The 25,615-nt window shown below is 32.9% G+C and overlaps 1 protein-coding gene across 1 annotated transcript; it reads left to right on the forward strand.

The window, feature by feature from the left end:
- LOC106720362 (pre-mRNA-processing factor 17) lies at nucleotides 1–25,547 on the forward strand. Its single transcript, XM_014515026.2, has 11 exons — nucleotides 1–292; nucleotides 517–787; nucleotides 931–1,090; nucleotides 1,499–1,614; nucleotides 1,802–1,905; nucleotides 2,603–2,710; nucleotides 4,144–4,252; nucleotides 4,869–5,023; nucleotides 5,616–5,749; nucleotides 6,318–6,539; nucleotides 25,362–25,547. Exons 1-11 carry the CDS (start codon nucleotides 119–121, stop codon nucleotides 25,537–25,539), a joined length of 1,731 nt encoding a protein of 576 aa, XP_014370512.2. The 5' UTR covers nucleotides 1–118; the 3' UTR covers nucleotides 25,540–25,547.
- Nucleotides 25,548–25,615: the final 68 nt, after the last annotated feature.

Here is a 25,615-nt window from a genome sequence, read left to right on the forward strand (position 1 = left end):
TGACATGTTTTTATAATGTGAATAACACAATGTGTTTGTAAAATAATTAGAAATTAGAAGATATATTAATATTACCGTAATAAATAAATCTGTGTTAGGATTCAATACATATTGCAGAATGCTTAACATACAGAATTATGGTAGCAGTTCTGAAGATGATGGAGATGACAATTCAAAGAGTAGTAAACAACACAGCAACGAAGAATTGTTGACGCACTTGAAACCAATAGATCCAAAGCTATCATTGGCAAAAAAGATGCAGATATGTGCTGCACCGGTCGTGACTCCTACGGTAATAAATAGTTCTACCCTATTTATTTACAAAAAACATGAATTTTGCTATTACCAGTGGCGTCCTACATATCAAAGATACATTTTAATAACATCATTATAAAACGATTATTTAGAGACTACGGGCAATGAAGTACTCCCTTCATTCTAGAGGCATACAGTTTTGCAGCTGTATGTTTGGTCTTTTCGTAATATTTTGTAACATCTCTTGTTTTCTCTTTACAGAATAATGATGACACTAGAGTATTAATCAAAGACAATCAAGAACTAATGCACAATCCAAAGTATGAAGAACTATTTGCTCCTACATTTGGTCCAGACAATCCATTTCAAACTCAACAGATGAAGGCAAATAGAAATATGCTATCAGGATATGTTGAAAAGGCACATATAAGCGAATTTCAGTTTGAAAATCAAAGACGGACATTTGCGAGTTACGGTTATGCTGTGGATCCATCTACTGATGGTGAGACTGGCACAGGAGATGCTATTGTAGGTTAGTATGTACCTAGATTTAGCATTTGTCTCTTAATGTGAAATAATGTGTCAGTTATCGAATGTTAAAGTGGTTACTACCATAACAATGATGAACTAGGGAATAATAATAAAATAATTTTAGTAATCAATCTTCTTATTTAGTTTCAGCTATGATACCGGCACTGGTGGAAGCAGAAGGTAAAACTGTATTTGAGACAATAAAGAAGAGGCCTTTAGATAACCGGAAAAGAAATAAAAATGATGATCCAAATGATGTTAATGGTTTTCTTGGACCTTGGGGTGGATATGTTGATGAAAAAAGGTATATATAATTTACCATTTTAATACGCATTTATAGATTTTACATAATACTTACTATAACAAATTTATAAATGTGTAAATGAATTAAAAACGGCTTAACTCATCTATGATTGGTGACGACACCGACTAGTTTCGGACCCGTTGGTGGTCCATCTTCAGGGCGAGTGTTTATTTTGAGGAACTCGCGGTCGCGTCTCGTTTTGCTGTCAATGTGAACGAACATAAAATTAATTAAGAACGGCTTAACTCACAATCATATGTGAGTTAAGCCGTTGAATTTATTATTATGTCTCGCGAAAGTTTAATACAAATGTGTAGCTGTCAAAGTCAAATATATTCAAAAATGCTATGCTGTTCACAATAAGATTTAGACAAACTTTTTATTAATATGATTAATTATATTTTAAAGAGTAATGAAGCCTGAAGGTGATGAAGCTAAGGAATTGGAAGAGATATTGGCTAAGAGACAAAAGAAGGGCAAAGTGGATGATGACAAACCATTGGAGGAGAAATCTATATTTCATTGTAAGTACTGTAAATTAGTTTATTTTCCCTTTATTAAGAAATCTTTGATTGAAGTCTGGGACTGCAGCTATTTCCCCGCAGAGACAAGCATACAGTATTATTTTTGTTTATATAATTTTTTTAGGTTTTGTATGTTTTTTTTCTTTGAGTTCAAATTGTAAGATAAGAGTTATGATTTAAATTTTAGTGGATCAAGCGACTGATTATCAAGGAAGGTCCTGGCTGGAGGCTCCACGCAGTGAAACCCAGTTGCGCAGTGATACTCCACCTGATAAATGTTTCCTGCCAAAGGTGAGATATTGATAACAAATCTTACTATTATTATAAATGTGAATGTTTGAATGGATGGATGTTTGTTACAAGGTATCTCGGGAAGGGCTCAATGGATCTTGATGAAATTTGGCATAGATGTAGATCATAGTCTGATCTGATAAGAACACATATGCTACTTTTACCTTTATTTTTAACTAGCTTTTACCCGCGACTCCGTCCGCGCGGAATAAAAAAAAAAAAAAGGAAAAGGGGGTAAAAATTATCCTATGTCCTATTCCTGGTTCTAAGCTACCTGCCCACCAATTTTCAGTCAAATCGATTCAGCCGTTCTTGAGTTATAAATAGTGTAACTAACACGACTTTCTTTTATATATTAGATTTCGAGCAGACGGAGTCCCGGGTGACAGCTAGTTAATTATATAATTATTTGTATGTCAAATTGCAAATTTGATTGCTCGCAAAGAAATGGGATGCAGTGACTGGGGAATGGAGAAAGGGAAGTGGCTTGTTAATTATCAACATACCCAAAAATCATAAGAGTGGTTTGAATTCGATGTTGATGTTTGTATGGAGTAAAAAAAAATATATTCTCAGATAAACTATTTATCCAAAATTATTATGAATTTATCTTTACCTAGGATTTCCTAGTTAAGTTTTTTTTACATTTCGTCATAGTACCAAAAATACTTATTTTGACTTTTCCCTTTTATTTCAGGCGCATATCCATACATGGAAGGGTCACACGAAGGGTGTGGCAGCAGTACGCTGGCTGCCCTCCACAGCACATCTCATGCTCTCCGCAGGCATGGACTGCAGGGTCAAGGTAATATATGATCATGTCGGGAGAAGCAGTGATAAAAGTATGTCAGGGCTCTGCCATTTCGAAATTATTAGCCTTCTAACTCTTTAATAGTTACAAAGGATTATATTGACTCTTTATTTACTAGTAATTTTCTTACTAATAATTTTATGTATTGTATTGTCCTTGAAATATAAACTCTAGGAGTTATAGATATTATATAGGTATACCTATATTATCATAGGTACCATCTTACTAATATTATAAATGCGAATGTTTGGATTGATGGATGGATGTTTGTTACAAGATATCTCCGGAAGGATTCAACGGATCTTAATGAAATTTGGCATGTATGTAGAACATAGTCTGGAATAACACATAGGCTACTTATTATGTTTTTTTTTATTAGATATAAAATTGTTATCTATCTATCTATCTTATATATATAAAAGAAAGTCGTGTTAGTTACACTATTTATAACTCAAGAACGGCTGAATCGATTTGACTGAAAATTGGTGGGCAGGTAGCTTAGAACCAGGAAAAGGACATAGGATAATTTTTACCCCGTTTTCTATTTTTTATTCCACGCGGACGGAGTCGCGGGTAAAAGCTAGTATATATATAAAAGAAAGTCGTGTTAGTTACACTATTTATAACTCAAGATCGGTCGAACTGATTTAGCTGAAAATTGGTGGGCAGGTAGCTTAGAACCAGGAAACGGACATAGGATCATTTTTACCCCGATTTCTATTTTTCATTCCGCGCGGAAGGAATCGCGGGTAAAAGCTAGTTATTTATAAAAGATCTTTAAAAATCTTTAAAAAAAAACGAAAAATCTTTTAAATATATGAGCAATTAAAATAAAAACTAAATGTTTAAAATTACCAACTTAAATACGGCACCTTACAACTCTTATACTCGATTATAGAGGATGTTGGAATTTTTACAGAGGGTAAATTTGGACATCTGTTACCACTTTGAGTTATATTTGAGGGGAAATAAAATAACCTATTTTCTATAGTTAGGTACTAACTAGTATTATTGTCTGTCTGATATATAGATAACTAGCTGTTGCCTGAGACTCCGTCCTCGCGGAATTAAAAAAAACTTAATAAGTAGCCTATATGTTCTTCCAGACTATGTTCTACATATGTACCAAATTTCACCGAGATTTGTTGAGCCGTTGAGATACCTTCAAACATCCATCCATCCATCCATCCATCCATTCATTCATTCATCCATTCATCCATCCGTTCATCCATCCGTCCGTCCGTCCGTCCGTCCGTCCGTCCGTCCATCCATCTAAACTTTCGCATTTATAATATTAGTAAAATGTAACCTATAGCTTTGGTATTCTTTCTTGGAGTGTCGGAAGTTTTGTTTGTGCTGTTTACTGGTTTGTTTAAATAATTTTTGTTCGGTAAAATTTGTTTATATTATATTTGTTGGTGAAAAAGATCTGGGAGGTGTACGGAGAGAGGCGCTGTGTTCGTACATACTTTGGCCACCGTCAAGCTGTCAGAGATGTCAATTTTAACAACGCCGGTGATAAATTTCTTTCGGCTGGTATGTACACTGTTGTTAATATTTTTACATAATTTTTTATATGACATTATTTATTTTTTTTTTATTTAAAAAAATTTAGTTTTGACAACAAAGTTGCACAGAACTTTCTCGACAAATTACTTGGTTTAAAGGCGGTTGCAACATTTAAACTAATTTTTTAGTTAAACTAAAAAAAAAGAAAAAACCTCATTTTTTTTTGTATTTTGTTTAGTGCATGTTTTAACACAAAAAAAGTAAAAATTATCAATTTGTTATTTTGGCCCTTATACAAGTACATAAGACCCATCATATACTTTACTTATGTAATATAAACTTGTAAAAAATTAAATGATAAATATGTTAGGAATTACTTATTCTTGTAACATTGTTTTTTTTTTAGTTTACGCTTAATTTAAACCCCGCAATATGCGTCTTTGAGTAATTTAAATTATTTAAAAAAAAAAACTTCTTGCATTCTAGAAATAACGGAATACGATTTATTTATACGATTAAGTTTAACGTCATCTTGTGATAGTGATTTTTTCATATTTTTTAAAAAATTATTTGTAACTTATATTTTTTTTCTATTGATATATGACTTCTGATTACTTTTATATGTATGTTTGTATGTATGTAGCTTATGACCGCTACATAAAGCTGTGGGACACTGAGTCTGGGTCATGCGTGTCGAGGTTCACCTCCCGCAAAGTGCCCTACTGTGCAAAGTTTCATCCCGACGCAGACAAACAGCATCTCTTTGTAGCTGGTACATCTGATAAAAAGATTGTCTGTGTGAGTTACATCTTTTTATCTTATTTGTCATATTAAAGATAAACTTGACATAAATTTTAATTGAGAGCGTCGGTGGCTCAGGGGTTAAGTACTTGACTTTCAATCTGTAGGTTCTGGGTTCGATTCTCGAGGCCATGTACCAATGTGTTTTTCGATTTACATATGTACATTTATCCGACGTTCTTAAGGTGAAGGAAAACATCGTGATGCTGCACATATCTGAGAAGAAATTCAATGATATGTGTGAAGTCAACCCGAATTTCGCCAGCATTGATTATGGCCTAGTCACACCTATCTTAGGGTAGGCTTCGAGCCCTTCAAGTTAAGAGTTAAATGAAGACGTATATTTGTAATAGATTTATTATATACCCTCACGATATTAGATTACTATTGCATTATCACAATGACTTTGTTAGTAACTGTTACTGAAAATTACGTTAAGTAACTGTTACTAAAAAGATTTTCAACAAAATACATTTAGTACAATATAACTAATGTTGACAGTAAAGTCAGTAACAGTCAGTTACCGTTAGTAACAGTTACTGACTGAGATAATTGTGTCAGTAATTGATCGGCAACATTTCTCATGCAGTGGGACATCAGGAGTGGTGAAGTGGTGCAGGAATATGACCGTCACTTGGGTGCTGTCAACACAATCACCTTTGTTGATGAGAACAGACGCTTTGTCACCACATCGGATGACAAGAGTCTCAGGGTATGGGAATGGTGAGTAGCTTTCTATTGATTTTATAAACTAGCTGTCTCCCGCGACTCTGTCCGTGCGACAAAAAAACATGTAGTAAGTAGCCTATGTGTTCTACATCTGTGCCAAATTTCATCAAGATCCGTTCTGGAGATGCCTTCAAACATCCATCCATCCATCCAAACATTCGCATTTATAATATATAGTATGATTTTAACCATTTCCAGTCAGATTTATTTTCATTTGATTTGAGGGTAGACGGTAAAATTCTGAATTAAATTATTTTTAATTAAGTTACACTGATATGAAATGTTTTCAGCAATATCTATATATATAAAAGAAAGTCGTGTTAGTTACACTATTTATAACTCAAGATCGGTCGAACTGATTTAGCTGAAAATTGATGGGGAGGTAGCTTAGAACTAGGAGACGGACATAGGAACTTATTTATCTTGTGTGCATTCTTTTTATTCCGCGCGGAAGGAGTCGCGGGTAAAAGCTAGTTTGTAATGAATGTGAACGTTTTTCTTAAATATATATATATATATATATGTGAGATGGTGAAGCCTACATCTGGTGTTGACTGTTCAGGGACATCCCGGTAGACATGAAGTACATAGCAGACCCGTCCATGCACTCCCTGCCCGCAGTGACAGCATCTCCCAACGGCAAGTGGCTGGCCTGCCAGTCCATGGACAACAAGGTGATCGTCTTCAGCGCCCTCAACCGCTTCAAGATGAACAGGAAGAAGACCTTCAGCGGTCACATGGTCGCCGGGTACGCCTGCTCCGTCGACTTCTCGCCAGATATGAGGTTAGTTGTTTTGTTATTGTCATTTAGTTCATTTTATCGACTCGAAGGACCATAATAGAGGGTAGATTGTAAAATGCTGACTTTATAGAAATGCTATGTTTAAGATTTTTTTTAGTTTCTTGATATGACATTATGCTTACTAATATTATAAATGCGAATGTTTGGATGGATGGATGGATGGATGGATGGATGTTTTTTTTTTTGAAGGTATATCCAGTTCAAAGGATTTTGTTGAAATTTTGCACAGATTTAGAACATAGTATGGAAGAATATATAGGCTACTTATAAAGATTTTTTAATGCATCGCGGACAGAGTCGCGGACGACAGCTTATATTAATTGAAACGATAGGTCTGTTTTGTAATGACCTATAAAACGTTTTTGTCTATAAATTTAGATTTATAAATAGAAATGAGAAGTATCTCAAAATATCTGTGTAATTTTAATCAATTTTTCAGAAACGTAATCGATTTTTTTTTAATTAATCGAATATAATATTCTTAATATAAAGGTTATCATATAGAACCTTGTTCTGATAACTTGTATGTAACTTCATCATTGTGACTCGTTAAAAATATTAAAAAAAACTTTTTATACGAGGTGATATTTTTTGTAACATCGTCACACGATGTTATCTACATTTATATCTGGGCATAGACGTATATATGACCACGTGTCAATTATTATTAAAAAAATATAAAATACTACCTTTCGCCCGCGACTTTGTCCGCGCGTTTTCCTTATGTACATGTATATCAAATTTAATCTAGGATCTAAATCTATGCAGCGGTTCTAGAGATACCTAATAACAAATTTCCGTCCATCCATACATATCAACTTTAGTATTTATAATATTATTTTTATTTTAGTATGATTCAAAGAAATTATATAACATAAATGACCACTATTAATAGATGCATTTATATAGTAACACTATTTCATATTATATGGGTTCATTTTAAAAGAGTACTAAGATTGATCAATAAGCCAACAAAATTCTATCTTATTAATATTATAAACTAGCTTTTACCCGCGACTCCGTCCGCGCGGAATAAAAAAAATGCACACAAGATAAAAAAGTTCCTATGTCCGTCTCCTAGTTCTAAGCTATCTCCCCATCAATTTTCAGCTAAATCAGTTCGACCGATCTTGAGTTATAAATAGTGTAACTAACACCACTTTCTTTTATATAGAAAGATGCGAATGTTTAGATGGATGGATGTTTGTTAGAAGGTATCTCCAAAACGACTCAACAGATCTTGATGAAATTCAGCACAAATGTAAAACATAGTCTGGAAGAACACATAGGCTACTTATTAAGTTTAATTCTTATACCGCGCAGACTGAATCGCGTACGACAGCTAGTTATAAATAAGTCAACGAAATAAGTTCTATAACTTTTTGCAAAATGATTAAGTGTTTTATATTCCTAGTCAGACTATAACATTGTATAAAATGTTTAAATAATGGAAAGTTACCAATATAAATATGCAAAGGTACAAAAGAGCAAGTTTCTGCTTACAAATATATTTGTCCAATCACGTTGATTGTGCAAATAATAAAATACGATATAAAAAGACAATTCTTTCAACTTGATATATTTGTAGGAGTTTATTTAAAATGCTTATGTCTTCCTTCCATTTCTGTTATTTTCTCATTTGGTGCAAATCACTTGACGTCTTTAAACAGTATGTAACTTTTAGACCTAACCTATAAATATTTTAACAAGTTCTAAATAGATTTTATACAATGTAAAATGGATTTAACTGGCATTTTACAATTCTATTTTTTTTTTTAATTTAGCCTTTATCAGAATAGTTTTTTCTTTTTTATTGCAAGTCACATATTTAATTAATTACGTATTATTTATTACGTCACTATACTTATTTTGTTAGATATTAAATATTTTACACTAGCTGCCGCCTGCGACTTCGTTCACGCGGAATTAAAAAAAAAACTTAGTTGGCAGCTTATGTGTTATTTCAAACTGTGTTCTACATCTATGTCAAATTTAAACAAACTATTCTGGAGATACCTTCTAACAAACATCCATCCATTCAACCATTCGCATCTTCTATATATATAAAAGAAAGTCGTGTTAGTTACACTATTTATAACTCAAGAACGGCTGAATCGATTTGACTGAAAATTGTTGGGCAGGTAGCTTAGAACCAGGAAACGGACATAGGATCATTTTTACCCCGTTTTCTATTTTTTATTCCGCGCGGACGGAGTCGCGGGTAAAAGCTAGTGACTTAATGAATATATTAAAATGTGTCTAGTCATGATTACTGCGCGTAGTTACGTTTCTATGATAATAATCCTATCAGTTCTGAACTATTATGCGATCGACGTATTTTGTATGAGGACGATCAGTGTGTAGATAATTTACTCGATCTCTTATTTTTTACATTATTATTTGACTGAAGTCTACCTGTATTAAAGATAGGCAACACATCTGCAATTGTCGATGTCGATGGGCAGCGATATCTGACGAATTCATTTGGCCACTTGTTCGTTTACCAGCTTGTAATATAGAAAAAGTATTTTTCTTTCTTCACGTCATTATCAGGTCACTATAAGTCCCCACTGAGGGGTTCGGAGCCTACCCTAAGTTAGGTGTGATTAGGCCATAGTCAACCACAGCTAAGAGCGGATTGACTTCACACATATCATTGAATTTCTTCTCAGATATGTAGCATCGCGATGTTTTCCTTCATCGTAAGAACATCGGATAAATGTACATATGTAAATCGAAAATCGAAAAACACATTAGTACATGGCGGGATTTGAACCCAGGACCTGTAGATTGCAAGTCAAGTGCTTAACCCTGAGCCACCGACTTTCTTTCTTGACGTATATCTTGAAATAAGACAAGTCAAGGTCGTAATGTTTTAGTTTTTGTGATAATTATATAACTAAAAAAGTCACGAAACTACAATATAACAATATATAATATAGAGTCGAATTATAAGCGAGAGTCCAAGAGTCCGTGAATTTTTTTTCTCGCTTAAAGAGGTGACAATGACTCGCTTATCTAATTCTTTCTTATTCAGATTCCACTTAGTTTTTTTATACAAAAGAAGCTTTTCTATATCTCAGTCAGAATATTTAATTTTGTACTAGCATTTTTTTTATCATTCAATTACAACTACCGTTTGAATGATTATATAGACCGAATAAAGCAAAAAAAATAAAACAAAGTCGACGAACGTAGAAAATAGGACGTTCACCCGATTGTAAATATTACGTTCGAACATTTATAATGTTGGTATTATTTATATACAATTAAAATGAAACATAAATTAAATACATAAATATAAATATATATACTAAGTATTAACAATAAATAGTAGGTAGATTAAAAAAAAAACTAAAAAGTATTCGATAAAACTATGATAACTTATCGTGTTAGTCACACAGCCCGTTTGCAACACTATGGTAGTGGTAATGACATTGTCTAAGTTGACCTTTAAAAATAATACGCTATAAAAATACAGTTGAATCTCGATATCTTGAAGGTAAAGGAATACGGAAAAATATTGACTTAACAAGGAATTTAGGGTATCAAGTAAATGGCGGGAAATTCCTAGTAAGACGTCATTATTTTTTACTGACTTCGACATACCATAGTCCAGTATAAATATGTACTAAAATGTCTGTGCAAGTAAATAATGTTTTGTTCGAGTTAAGTGTTCAATGGAAGGAAACGGCATTTTCCGAATTATTGACGGTTTCAAAAGGTTGAAAAAGAAACAAAAATATTTATTTCCGATTTAGTATTTGCGTTTGTAAAATTGCTATCAGTGAGAAGACCTCAATCAAAATGGACAATGAGGTTATAGCTCGGTATAATTAATTTCCAATATAATGAAATCTTTTTATTTTTGTGGGCTTTAAGGTTAATTTTTCCACTACTAGTCAAGGTCACTAGGCACTGACCCAATATCATTGCGGCGTCGCTGATATGAAATTGTGAAGCGGTGCGTTGCCACCGGGTGTACAAAGAGTGGAGCAATTCGCGATAATTTTAATAACCGATTAAGAATTATTTGTACAATTGGAAAGTATTGTTAGTCATAGATTTCAGAAGATTAAATTATTGACTGTTGTACCTATTAGTCATAACTTGGCTCTATTTTATTATTATCTTCGGTTTACATTGTCGAAACATATGGACAAAAACATATTGATGTTTCTGTATTTTACAACAGAATGAATGGGATAACAATATTGTACACGAGTGTATCAGCAGTGGAAACAAATCTTATATATATAAAAGAAAGTCGTGTTAGTTACACTATTTATAACTCAAGAACGGCTGAATCGATTTGACTGAAAATTGGTGGGCAGGTAGCTTAGAACTAGGAAACGCACATAGGATAATTTTTACTCCGTTTTCTATTTTTTTTTCTATTTTATTTTTTTAAGCTAGTTGTTAATAATATCATTTGGTTATCAATTACGCGATACGATCTATGTCGCTATATTGAGTCACCTTCACTCGTGTCAGTTGTTAATTGAATTAAATATTATTGTGTTGCCAACGTTCTGAGGTCAACAACCAATCAGCTTAACGGAGCTTAATAGTTCAGACAGGACGCCGTCCGCTGTAATGTGAGACCGAATGCTGACGATGCGATGCTGTCTTATAATGTACTAGCTTTTACCCGCGACTCCGTCCGCGCGGAATAAAAAATAAAAAACGGGGCAAAAATTATCCTATGTCCTTTTCCTGGTTCTAAGCTACCTGCCCACCAATTTTCAGTCAAATCGATTCAGCCGTTCTCGAGTTATAAATGGTGTAACTAACACGACTTTCTTTTATATATATAAGATTAAGGGATTTTTAACAAAAACTTTTCCTTTGTTTTTGAACTGAAAATGTTCAATTTAATAGTTGTTTTTTTTTAATATTACATCTTAAGAATATAATTTTATATGTAGTTCAGTTTCGAGATAGAAATCTTTTTCAAATGTCCAGTTTTCGTATGACACTGGTTGCCTATTGTGTGGAAATTTTTGACTACACAAAACAGTTACATATTTTGTGAAGTTATGTATTCGTTATAAATTAAATATTATTTAGATGAAGTATCGTACAATATGCATAAATAATAAATATTCACTGATCAATCAAAAATTTAGAAAAAATACTTATATACTATGTTCGTTTAAATTGTGTTATCCCGCAGTCCTTGTGAGCTTGTACAGCTTTGGGCGTTCACAGAAGTATATAGGCTTATATATAGCTAATAGGAAGGTTAAAATGAATGGATGGATTTTTGTTAGAAGGTATCTCCAGAACTGCTCTCGATGAAATTTGGCATGGATTTAGAATATAGCCTGGAAGTGCACATAGGGTACTATTTTTTTTTTTAATTCCGCTCGGACGGATTCGTGGGCAATAGTTAGTAATTTTATAAATTCATATATAATCTTTAATTACGGAACGTTTTACGTAAGAGCTTTGCATACAAAGGACACTTCAAGATACTTCAACTACTTACAGATAAATATATCGGCCATCACATCCTGGACGTAAAAACTTAAAATATCCTTTCTCTACAATAATCTAAAAGTCGTAGTTTTTTCAAACTATTGAATTTCTTGATCTTTGTCATAGTTTTGTTTCATAGAAGAAGGGAAAATTTCTATGTTCGATCATTTCTAAACAATTTTACTTCTTACTTAATATTATAAATGCGAAAGTTTAGGATGGATGGATGTATGTTTGTTTAAAGGTATCTTCGGAACGGCTCAACGAATCTTGATGAAATTTGACACAGATGTAGAAAGTAGTCTTAAAGAACACACAGGTTACTTTTACGTTTTTTTTTTCATCCCGCGCGGACGGAGTCGCGGGCGACAGCTCGTTTAATAATACATTTATCTGTGTTATTTTCATATTATCAGGATTTTAGTCTATGTACTTGTCAGCATTACATAAGTAAAAAGCGAGTCGATACGTCATATCTCAAAATGTAGTCAGTCATCATTACTGTCTAAAATTATAGAGATTGAGAACGACGATTTTCCTCCCTTTCACACAACTAGTTGAACTACTTATGCCATCCTTTTCTTGTTTTTAAGTTGCAAGTTGGGCAAAAATTCTTCTCAGTCATACATACGTGGTGCATTTTTTGTTTTATAATTTTATTTTTACTTACCAAGTTTAAAAACAACCAAACATACATTACTTAGTGCAACTACAATTCCTGCATTATAATAAAACATGGTAATCACGTTAAGTAATGTAAAAAATAAATTTGTTAAAAAATTACCAAGCATTGTTAAGTATTGCTTTGTTTTAATTTAGGTTCTTGCTAATTATCTGCTTACGAGAAATAAGTGAACGATTGAATATTAACTGCAAACTAGATAATAGGAGAGAGCGTTGTCTGCAGGACCTGGGTTTGAATCGACATGTACCAATGTGTTTTTCGATTTTCAATTTACATATGTACATTTATCCGACATTCTTACGGTGAAGGAAAACATCGTGATGCTGCACATATCTGTGTGAAGTCAACCCGCACTTGGCCAGCGTGGTTGACTATGGCCTAGTGAGAACTTAGGGTAGGCTCCGAGCCCCTTAGTGGGGACGTAAAGTTCGCTGATAATGATGAGATAATATTGTAGAATACAATGATTTTAGACAGGACAGTGTAAAATTTCCACTCAAGATCAATGTTATTTATACATCAAAGTGAACTGAACGTTTCGATCATTGTACTTATAAAAGATACGAGGTGATCACAGTGTTTATATCACGTGAGCGCAATGTTTGAACTATATTGCGCGTGCGCATTATTGTTTACGATTAAATTTTTATTTGACACCTTTGTTCCTCTGCACGTGACTTGACTGACAACTGTGAGTGTGACAGGTGTCTGTTATTATATAGTTTGGAAATGTAATATATATTTTTTTATATATTCATTAAGCTAGCGCTTGATCACGCTCTCAACTGATGTTAAGTGATAATGTTGTCGAAAAATGGTACTCGTTAGCTTAGTAAATGCCTATTCACTCTACTCTTAAAGGCACCAATGTCATACTTGAACGGAAAAACTGACGCCGGCAACTTGTTCCAATCCTTTACATCATATTTTAACACTAACTATCGCCCGCAACTCCGTCCGCGCGGAAAAAATCTTTATTAGTAACCTATATGTTCTTCCAGACTATGCTCTACATCAATGCTAAAGTTCATCAAGATCTGTTGAGCCGTTCCGGAGATATCTTTAAACAAACATCCAAACATTCGTATTTATAATATTAGTAAGATTTAATGTGACCATTGAATCTTATTGAAATTATTTCATAGCTAATTTCAGCCATCAGAACCGTATCAGGTCGTCGTATCTTTACTTTATTAAATAAGGGATATAAAATCATAATAGTAAATATTAAATTATATAAAACTATAGCATACAATATGATTAAATGAGGATATTTGTCAAAACAAACGCTCGTTCCGGTCTTCTCGGATGTTTTATAAATTTCCATTACGACAACACACATCCATCGTTTACAACGTTATCATGACTTTATACTTGACGATTGTGTTGAAGAAAATCAAAGCCAACTAAAATATCTAACAATGTGTAACCTGATATAAAGTACCGTGTAACCTAGAAAGGAGTGAGAATGATTTGGTATGGATAAGAAGAGAAAGATCGAAGAAAGTATGGATAGATTGTGTGATAGAGCTTATGTTTGAAGGTCGATGGAAATGAATAGAAGAGTAGTAAGTACATAATGTGCCGACCCTACATAGAGAAAAGGTCAGAGTGTTTGCTTTGAGCGTAATAGATTCATTGGTCTATCTATTTTTTAGATTTTAACCATCTTATATTAAAGATGCATCATATTTATTTTACTTTTTAAAGCAAAATCATCGAAGTTCGATTTTCCTGCAGTTACAGTTTTATTGTAGTAATTTAGTGTTGCTTTAAAAATTTTGCAAAACTTTCGAATTATTATGTAACAGCCGTTTTAGTTTATGTAATAATGGTCCACAATATTGGTACATAAATAAGTAGAATGCAGTATATATGCTGTCATATAGTATAGGCATTATATGTAGCATTTTCAAAAAAGGAATTCATGTTTTTAGTGGTTAAAATCCTTGAAGCTTTAAAATCTAAAAAATTCATGGAAACTTGATTTAGTGCAGTATCTGCAATTGTTGAGTCAACTCTTTTTACCGTACTTTATGTGCTATAAGTGTATTCGATAGAAAGTAACTTGTTCCCTGGTTCTTTAATATAGTACGTATTTGATCAAATATTAAAAAAAAAAATTATTAACGTGTAGCACATCATGAGAAAACTTTGCGTTAGTTTTTTGTCTGCTAATGACTCGTTTAAGAATTAAACAATTATCATGTGCAGTAAGTCTTATCCGGAAGTTTTAAAGTATTGAAATTTTACATTATTCACGTAATTATTTTTTTAATAATACAAAAACCAATTGTATTCAGGATTATTATTAACTACATTAACTTATAGACAAACAAAAACCTTATAAATGAACAAGAATTGGCTTAGTTATTACCTTATAAGATGCTAGTCTCTATATTAATAATCCAATATGTTACGGCATGCATTAAGTTTTGTATATTGTCTGTCCCTTAATGGATCGTTTTCATAGAAAAGTCTATTTTTCTTGAAGGAAATAATGACGCCAACTAACCTGTTCCAATCGCTTTTCGTATGTTCTAAAGTACAGTGATATTCAAACTTTATGGCGGTTTGCAATTGCTCACTTAACGCTGTGTCTATGTGGGATGTAGAGGTATACGGGAAAGGGTCACATTCAGAGCGCTTTGTACAATCCATTGTGGTCTTATCTGATAACCAATTTTAAATACATTAATTTGCTACTAACCACGAGCGGGTTTAAACTTTGAACCTTATGATAGTTATGATACAAGCCGTGCATCACGTGAGGGCCAGGTCGGCCACTTTCTCTCTGTGTGTTATGCGACCTCGTCGCTTACAATACATGTTCTTGGCACGTATTATTTATTATTATGAATTAGGTCATAAAGAGCAAGTATTTTCGTGCTTATAATGTACTTAAAAAAAGTGTTTTATTGACATTTGAGGTCATTTTAAAGTTAAATCTTAATAACTTTGGAAAAATGTTATGTCTCAAGGTCACGATTATAAGTTTTTTTTAATACTACATCTTGTAAAAAGTTACGTTTATTGTTTCGTCCCTTATAAAAACATTGAGTATATTTATTTAGGTGAACAAAGACATTAAGAAATTCGGCAATGAAGTTAAAGGAAACAAGCCGTAATTAGATCTATTATTTTGATAAGTTTAAAGTATTGGGTGTTCAGCTCAAATAAACCCAAAAAGAAACTGGGTTATCATTAAACAAACTCGTAAAACAACTCGTTTAAAACGAAAAAGGTCGGTTAGGGGAAGGAAGGACCTTGGCAGAAAGTTCCCAACTTTTTAACAAATGATTTGATAATCCTACTCATTCACGTTACTTGAACTCAAAATTATATTGCATATAACCAAAACAATGTTAAGGTTGCCAACCGTTATCCTTATTAACGTTAATATTAAAAACGGTTGGCAACCCTACGTGTAGTACGTATAAGTTATGCTTGCCTTGGAAACTATATCGCCGAAGGTCCAACGGAAATTATTTTAATCATCCAAATATTATGTATTTTTCATACAATAACAAGTTGGTGATTAAATTTACGTAACGTAATTGGATTAGGCTTTGCTTGGATTTCGAACGATTTTAATAATCATCGAATTATCGATTGCAAGTTTCTAAAAATTTAATTTTGATGTATGGAGCATGTACAAACATATCGTTATCTCTGTTTTATTTCTAGAGAATGAAAGAGACAACAATATGTTATCAACAGGTGTTTCGAAATTGTAAACCTATAGTAATAAATCAAGAAAATAACTGCTTCAATCCTGTTTTAACCGACTTAAATATCACAGCAAACTTACTTCTTACTTAATATTATAAATGCGAATGTTTCAATGGATGGATGTTTGTTTGAAGATATCTCCAATACGGCTCAACGTATCTTGATGAAATTTGGCACAGATGTACATAGATGATAGTCTGGAACACACATAGGCCCTAATTGAGTTTTTTTTAAAACCGCGCGGACGGAGTCGCGGCCTACAGCTAAATTTCAATATGATTGAGTTCGACGCCTTGACCTCTGATATCGAGTTTGACGCAAAGAATTAACATACGCGTACATTTGTTTATTATTAAAGCTACTATCGATTTGCTTTGATATAGATAAAAAAATATGGAGGTGCTCTCCATACCTACTAAAGTTATTATTGTTTACAGTTCTGATCTAGTTTCATTGACAAGGTTAATCTTACTAATATTATAAACTAGCTTTTACCCGCGACTCCGTCCGCGCGGAATAAAAAATATGCACACAAGATAAAAAAAAGTTCCTATGTCTGTCTCCTAGTTCTAAGCTACCTCCCCATCAATTTTCAGCTAAATTAGTTCGACCGATCTTGAGTTATAAATAGTGTAACTAACACGACTCTTTTATATATATAGATACGAATGTTTAGATGGATGGATGGATGTTTGAAGGTATCTCCGAAACGGCTTAACGGATCTTGATGAAATTTGGCACAGATATAGAACATAGTCTGGAAGCGCACATAGGCTATTTATTAAGTTTTTTTCTTTAATTCCGCGTGGACGAAGTCGCAGGCGACAGCTAGTTATAAATAAATAAAGAAAACTAACACACATAAAATATATACAAAACACAAACTTGCTGGATATCGATAATACTGTTAGTAAGCTTACTAATATTATATATGCAAAAGTTTTGATGGATGGATGGATGTTTGTATCGAATCTCTGGAACGACTAAACAGATTTTGATGAAATTTGGTACAGAAGTTATTTTTAATTCCGTGCGGATGGAGTCGCGGGCGAAAGCTAGTATGAAATAAAGATTTGTCATGGTCTTTGAATGACGGGATATCCTAATTAGGATTCCTTACAATGGCCGTGAGATGACAGTCGTCATACAAATACGGCACTGGTAGATATAACTATCGCAGAAAGGGAACACATTATATCAATGTCTTCCTAATCTGATGTATAAAAGCAAACAAATGAATTAAAAGCGATCATAATTTAAGCTTTGGCTTTAGATAAAAGCATATTTATATAGAAAAGAAATAGAATAGAAAAGAAATATTATATAGAAAATCAAGCAATGTTGTCTAATAGGAAATAATTAAAAATTGTGGACTGAAGAAAATAAAGCGTCCCATGTCAACACTTCTTATTTTTAAAATTTTAATAATGTTTTGTAATAATCTAATCATTATATACTATGATACCAAAACAATGTTTTCATTGCGTTTAAATTACAAGACGAATAAAATCATTTTTTTTAATTACATAAACAAGAATGTGATAATTCGTAATCTGCAGTGCATTCAACCTGGGTCATTTGCAATCAACAGGGTGACTGAGATTAACATGACCCTGGGGCTTTATATCATTTGACATGCTATCTGAAATGCTTATAGTTGGTAACAGTGCCACGATTTTCTGGATGCGAAGAAAATATTTTATATAATTATTACATATTTTTTATTATATGATATTATTATATAATTTATAGTACAGTCGGCATACGATAGACTTCGTTAAGTTACAAAATAATTCCATAAACTTCAACAGTGGTTGAATGCGCAGCAGCATACTGCAGGAATGGCCCGCTCGACACATGCAACCACGACCACATAGAAGACAGGCGTCAATCGGAAGCAATTCCGTGTTTCGTCTGATAAGCGTTCTAAAAGTCTCATTTTCCTCTCTCCCTTCCCACCCTTTTCTTATAAGGAAAGAATGGGAAGGAGAAACATTCTCTTTCTGTGCGTCCCCTCTCCTCCGTCGTTTAGAGGTAGGCCAGTGCCACCTTATGATTAATAAAATCCCTTCCTACCCTTTTCTTATTAATTTAAGATGGGAAGAAGGAATGATGTCCATTGCTATTATATATATTTAAGTTCACGACGTTGATAGTTTAAATAATAATTTATCAGTAATACTTTCTCACGTGCTGGACTCACGTGAAGGCTGTGGCTGGCAACATGATGACTTTTTAAAGTCACCACCGCAACGTGATTTCGACTGGAACACCGCCAAAACGTTACCAAGGTGATTGCACCCAATATCGGTCACCATGCATATCGAATAATACACCTTTAATATGTCGGATTAATTAATAATACTTAATATTTTAAATGAAATGGATAAAATCAGTAACGGACGGTCGTTATGTATGGATATATGGATGGAAATTAAAGAAATCATGTTTTGAATGAGGAAAATCTGAGTACGTAGAACTTTATTACTCTTATAAGAATGGCCATGAAGTATGTAATCTTACATATATTATAAATGAGAAAGTTTACATGTCAGTATGTTTATTACTAGGTTACTGTAGAACGAACCTGGATGAAATTTTCAATAAATTATATTGTTTGGAATAGATAGGACACTTTCTCTCTAATTTTACGCAGATGAAGTCGCGTACAATACCTACTCGTAATATATTTTATATATGAAAATGATTTCTTGTACATCTATATATATAAAAGAACAGTACATACAACAGTACATAGTGTTAGTTACACTATTTATAACTCAAGATCGGTCGAACTGATTTAGCTGAAAATTGATGAGGAGGTAGCATAGAACTAGGAGACGGACATAGGAACTTTTTTTTATCGTTTGTGCATTTTTTTTATTCCGCGCGGACGGAGTCGCGGTTAAAAGCTAGTTTATAATAAAATAGAATAAATCAATTAACAATTAATATTCCATCAAAGTGGTTTCACATTAATAACTATGCATCGTAACTCACTGTGGTTTATTTATAAAACTATATCCGGACTTATTACATTATAATAATGGATATCGTAATCATGGTAGATAATGTATTTAAAAAAAATGTAATCAACTGGCACAAATTGTTGGCTCGATTTGTATAGTACTGTAGAAGTTCAAGGTGAAATACAAAGAGAGATACAAGAAATGTGGTGTCGTCAGAAATGTAATGACGTAAAAGTTTTTTTCATTAAACTAGTGCTTGACGATCCAACCTGATAAGTGATAATGTGGTCGCATTGACCGCACAATTATTTTATTGAAATTATAAAAAAAAAAAATAATTTAGCTAACAATCATTTTCAAAGTATGATTCGCTTTTAAAGTTTTCAATACTGTTTGCTATAAATTGCCAAATGCCAAGATACCATTTGATTTGACACGTCACATGTTTAGCTGAGGCCAAAGATAATGTTGATATTGGCCAATATATTTATCTCAATCATATCAAGCACATCTTAAACGCTTTCATCATGAACAATAAAATCATATCGTAATTTAAAAAAATAAATAATGTTTTCATTCAAAGCGAATCATTGGCAAGTTATTGTCAGCTCCTTGGTGTTATTCCATTCACGTAGGTCGAGAATTATAGTTTTAAGATCATGCTTTTACTAAGGCCAAATAAAAAAACGACCAAATACTTGCTTAGTTTTTATAATCATTTAACTTACTTTACCGACTTATACTTTTTTACCGACGTCTGCTTGCGTCAAATTACATTTTATTCCTGGTTTGGTTTACATAATGCCAGTAGTATAGGACAGTAGTGCTGTCCTGGCATCAACTGTTTTGGCTTACTGGCGCCAATGTTCACAGTATGCTGTTTCGATCATTTCTATTGTCCTACTCTATTGTCTATTGGCATAAAAGGGCGTCGCCAGCCGATGGCTAAGAGATAGAGGGGGGGCTAGTAGTAAAAAACATTTTTATATTCCAAAAGGTGCTTATCAACAATTATTAAATTATCCATGTGAATCTATAGGAATCATAGTATTACTAATTAGTTTTTATATCTATGTTACATATTTTAGTTTCTCTGAAGGGGGAGCAGTTTTATCTTGCCCCCCTTAGCAACGCCCGGTGTTATAAAGTTATCAAAGAAATATCGTTTCGTATCAACAAAACTCAGCATGAGATTTGGAACACAAAACCTTTAAAGTAAATTTAAATGTAATTTGAAAATCAAATACAATGAACGATTGAACGTATTTCCTTTGCATAAATCCTTGGCAAATCTCAGTTTTTAGAATCGTGTGTATTTATTTATGTATATACCAAATCATGCATAATGGAGATCATCTATTTTTTTTCTACATTAAGTTTAAAGCGACTTATCTGTAAAACATTATCAAATCTACTCCGATATTAACATATTCAGCGGGACAAATGCTATATTTTATTTTTGTTTTAATGCATTTTTTCTTTGTAAAGGAATAAATTTTAACACTTAAAATAAATTGCTTCCGCATTGTAAAAAGAGACACAATGGATATTAGCAAAAACAAAATTTTTTGAGGGCAGCTGGGCAGAGTCTGTGGTCGTATAACTTACGTAAAAATGTTTTAATCTATACTTGTCTCTATGATTTTCTTCGAGTTTCCACTCGAAAAATCTCTAGAAAAACATATTAGAGTTATTACTCAATTGTATGACAGAATTGAACGACACATTCCAATGATTTATTATCAAAAATTACCTAATATCAAAATGTTAACATAAAATATTTCATAGCCGATAACATTTTTTTTTTAAATAAAAATACAATATCGTGTGTAAAGACAAGAATAAAAGAAGGTATCCACGCCTATTATTAGTTCACAATCTTTTTTTTTATCTGTCACACTTGATTTTTTTAACAGTGCAAACTTTAACATGCCTATACGATATTAATAAATAACAATGTAATATTATTAAAAAAATAATATATTCATGACCGCAAGACCTGAAGTCCGGCGATAATCGGAAGGTAATACTTTGAAAAGCAAACCTTAACCTAATTTAAACTCATACATAACAAATGAATACGTATTTTTATAATTTATTAAAATGTTCTCGATTCCTGACTTAAATTTTAAATGTTGGCAGCACTGTCGCTGTGGCGGTTCTTTCTCTGCTGGCATATTAACAAAGCGTCTCGGTTCTGAATTCATTATATAATTGTAACGTTATTTTTATCATAATATCTTGCATGGGAACTAAATTTGGAACTCTATATATACTTTTACTTCATATACTTCAGCTATGTGCTATTTTTGTCAGATCTGAAGACCTATTGTTATTGGCAACATATACTTGATTTCAATATAAAAGGAAGAAGATGGCGGTTCTGTAATATTCAATTGAAAAGTCGCATGATATTAACCTATATGTGTATTTGAAAAAAGGCATATTGATTCAAGTAGTAGAAGAGAGACAGTGATAATTTTGAAAAGGCACCTCTTCGTATGTTTTCATTCTACCGCTGTATGGTAATTAAAATATTATTTTATTATAATAGGCCTCAGGTGTATTTCTTAATAACTACACCAAAAAGGTTCTCGTACGAATATTTGTAGAGCCGAAGTGACCGATATTTGGCACGTTTACCTTGCAACGTTACCTTTCTTATTGCAAACAAATTTAAACCGTAACACTAGGTTATTGGGTCTTAATTTGTTTACTGGTATAATACATAAATCAAACTTGCGTCTTATTTGATAACTTTAATGTTGGTCACAACATAATAACAATAGAAATAGTGTTAAGTGAATTGTTTTGTTATTATTAAAACGGAATTTGTAGTTAATGTGATTGTAAGAACAATTTCGTACATAAAAAATCTGAATTTATACATTTTAACAGTTGGATTTCTAAACATATGTTATCTCAGTTTTTTCCTAGGAAATAAGAGGGATGACACTCTTTCTTGTACATGTTAAAATTCCTGGTCACTTAATGTCAGAAAAAAAACATTCTCTTTGATTGTCAAATAAACGATTATCGTTCAAGGTTAAACATCGGTTAAAACGTGGTCCACTTTGAAATGTTGCAAGGTAATCTACATACCAAAATTCCAAACAAAATGCTAATTTAGATTTTGTTGCTGCTTGAGCACATCGTCCTAAACCTTTATCCCGCAACTTTCTACTTAATACAGCTATATTGTGGGAACACTAACCTATAAACATACTTACGATGAAAGAAAACATCGAAATGCCTACACATGTTTGTGAAGAAATTCATAGATTTGTATGAAGTCAACCAGCAATGGGCTATCATGTCTGACTCCTTCTTACAGTGCCATCTTCTTTCGAAGGTCGGCGATCATTAAGGCAGCTTGCACCCTTGACACCGCGGCTCTGAAGAGCGAACGGGTACTCTTTCCGAACCACTGGCGCATGTTTTTAAGCCAGGATGTTCGTCTTCGACCTACACTTCGCTTTCCTGCGATATTTCCTTGCACGATGAAAGATCACAGGAAAGCGAAGTGTAGGTCTGACTCCTTAGTCAATCAAAACTCATATGATATTACGATTTTGTACCAAACATGTTTGTTTGTGATCAACTTGTAGTTCTTTTGGTTCTGTTCGTGTGATGTGTACAATGAACATCAGATTACCCTTGCCGCTTAAAATATTTTGTACATCCTATAAAGATAATAACTGTCTTTAGTTGGAATTTATTAATAACACATTTGTGCACGACAGTACTGAATGTTCAATATCATATCTAGTTTATTATCGCTGCCGAATTGCGAATTTTCGATAAGATTGTGAACTGTCGTAGGTTTCTGATACCAAAATCCCCGTTTAAAACATATTTTTTATCTCTTTTGGTGATAGAGATTTTGGTCTCAGAAACCAAAGGTTAATGTACGATCTATATATATCTTTTATTTAATGATTCTGACTGTAATCAATAAGATATTGTGGTACAAAACGAGAATTCTAAAGAAATGCTAGAACTTTTTTTCTACTCATAAAATAAAAGATAGAAATTGTTCAGAAGAATTAGTAAATAATTCGTATTTATATATAGAGAATTATACGCATATCGACGCTGGAAAGCGTAAACGCTGTAACCCCGAAAGTATGAACTTTACAGGAGAGCCAAAAAATAATAACTCGTGAGCTGATACGCCTACAAGCATGCGGTATTTAGCAATGTTGTGTAGTTTGTGCTAACCTATAATAAAATCATTATCATTTGATAATGGTTGAAATTATTAACGTGTGAAAAACATATTCGCGATTTCAAGGGTTACAGCGTTTATGCTTTCCAGCGTCGATATGATTGTTTATAGTTTTTCAATATTCCAAGATATTTTATACAAGAGGGTAAAAGTAAAAGTGTTTCAACATTGCGTATATTGAAGGGCGCTAGGGGCTCGTGAAAGTACTACCAAGTAAATGAACAATTTCGAGTTGCCACGTCGAAAAATCCCTGACCAACACCTGGTCGTGATAATTAACAGCATATCATTGCAATGAACCTAATACTTATGTATATTTCGATGGCTCCCACGTAGACTATCGGTAGCCATATGAAGAATGTACAAAAAAAGTCAACCAAAATGAACAGTTGGTTCATTCTGGTTGATTTTTTTTTGTGCATTTTTGATGCGTTGTTACTCGTTTTTATGTTTAAAATGTTTTCAAACATACAATAGTTTACGTCGGAGCCATTGTTACCTATTAACCGTTTTCAGTGTCTCAACACTCATACAAAAACATATTGTCCTTCTTTATAGCATCTTTAATGAAACGGAGACAATATTATAGACGGATGTTTGTCATAGCAACTGTTTAAAAAATAGGTATTCTTGTCAGATTATATTTTTACATAAAATAATCACTATGACGATATGTTTTCGTACCTACATTTTTTAACAGTGGAAAGGGTTACGTACATACCTACGGTTGTAATCCGATTATCTTATATTATAAATGCGAATGGATGTTTATTATTAGGTATATCCAGAACAGCTAAACAGATCTAAGCAGAAATTTGGCATAGATGTAGAACTGTCTGATAGAAAACATAGACTACTATATAGGTTTTTTTTAATACGGTGTGCACGGAGTCACCGGCGTCAGCTAGTTTACTACAAGTTATAATAGCCCATACAATTTGCAATTAGTGGTTACAATACCGGTTTAAAACGTTTATGTGCTATGTTACTTAAATGTAATAGTTTGTAAATAACACATGAATTTGCAACAAAAATAAAATTAAATTGGTAGTATTCTATTGAGGAGTAAAAATGCCTGAAATGTTTACAGCGATTATGATTCAGAGTGAGTTTCTACGGTCGAAACTTATCATTTTCATTTTGTTTAAAAAAAATTGAAATATTATTCTTGTTTCCGCAGTGAAAACTTACGTTACCATCATCAAATAAATACAGGCCCTTCGGGAATGTATCATAGGTTAGAAATTTATAAAAACATTCATAATCGTCTTGTTTTTTCATGGAAATTAACGTTGTTTACATTAAATGTTTGATTTGTATAATTTATTCAAAAAATTACAACGTATTTCTATGAACGTATATTACGTGTGACGTTTATGAGAACGTCCGCAACACGTTTCCTCGATGTAATTACTCTAGTTTTATAAAAACCTGTTCTTGTATTGTGGTTTGTTGATACGTAACGTAGTTAAACAACAAAACTGTTAAGTATATTTAGTTTCGGATAATAAAGATCTATGAAACTTATACAATGGCGCACAGGGTTGGCATACACAAAATAAAAAAAAGATTTTACTTGTAGGTGTCTTTTTCCTATTATTTTTACAAGGAAAGTTCAAGTTTAAAAAGGAAGTATGATTAGCTCGAAAGGGAATCCTTGCAAATTTATTTTTCTAGAAGTTTTGTTTAAATTTTTATGTTGTCGTCAGCTATCTGGTGTCAGGTGATGCGGACGGCAAGTGCTACGTGTGGGACTGGAAGACGACCAAGTTGTACAAGAAGTGGAAGGCACACGACGGTGTTTGCATCTCCGCGCTGTGGCACCCTCACGAGCCCAGCAAGCTGCTCACCGCAGGCTGGGACGGGCTCATCAAGTATTGGGATTAAATAAAACATTACATTAAGTACAACACTTAACTTTTATTTCCTCTACCAGAAAACCACAAACCATTAATAGAACAAT

This window comes from Papilio machaon, chromosome 8 (assembly GCF_912999745.1).
Source record: "Papilio machaon chromosome 8, ilPapMach1.1, whole genome shotgun sequence".
Taxonomy (NCBI): Eukaryota; Metazoa; Arthropoda; class Insecta; order Lepidoptera; family Papilionidae; genus Papilio; species Papilio machaon.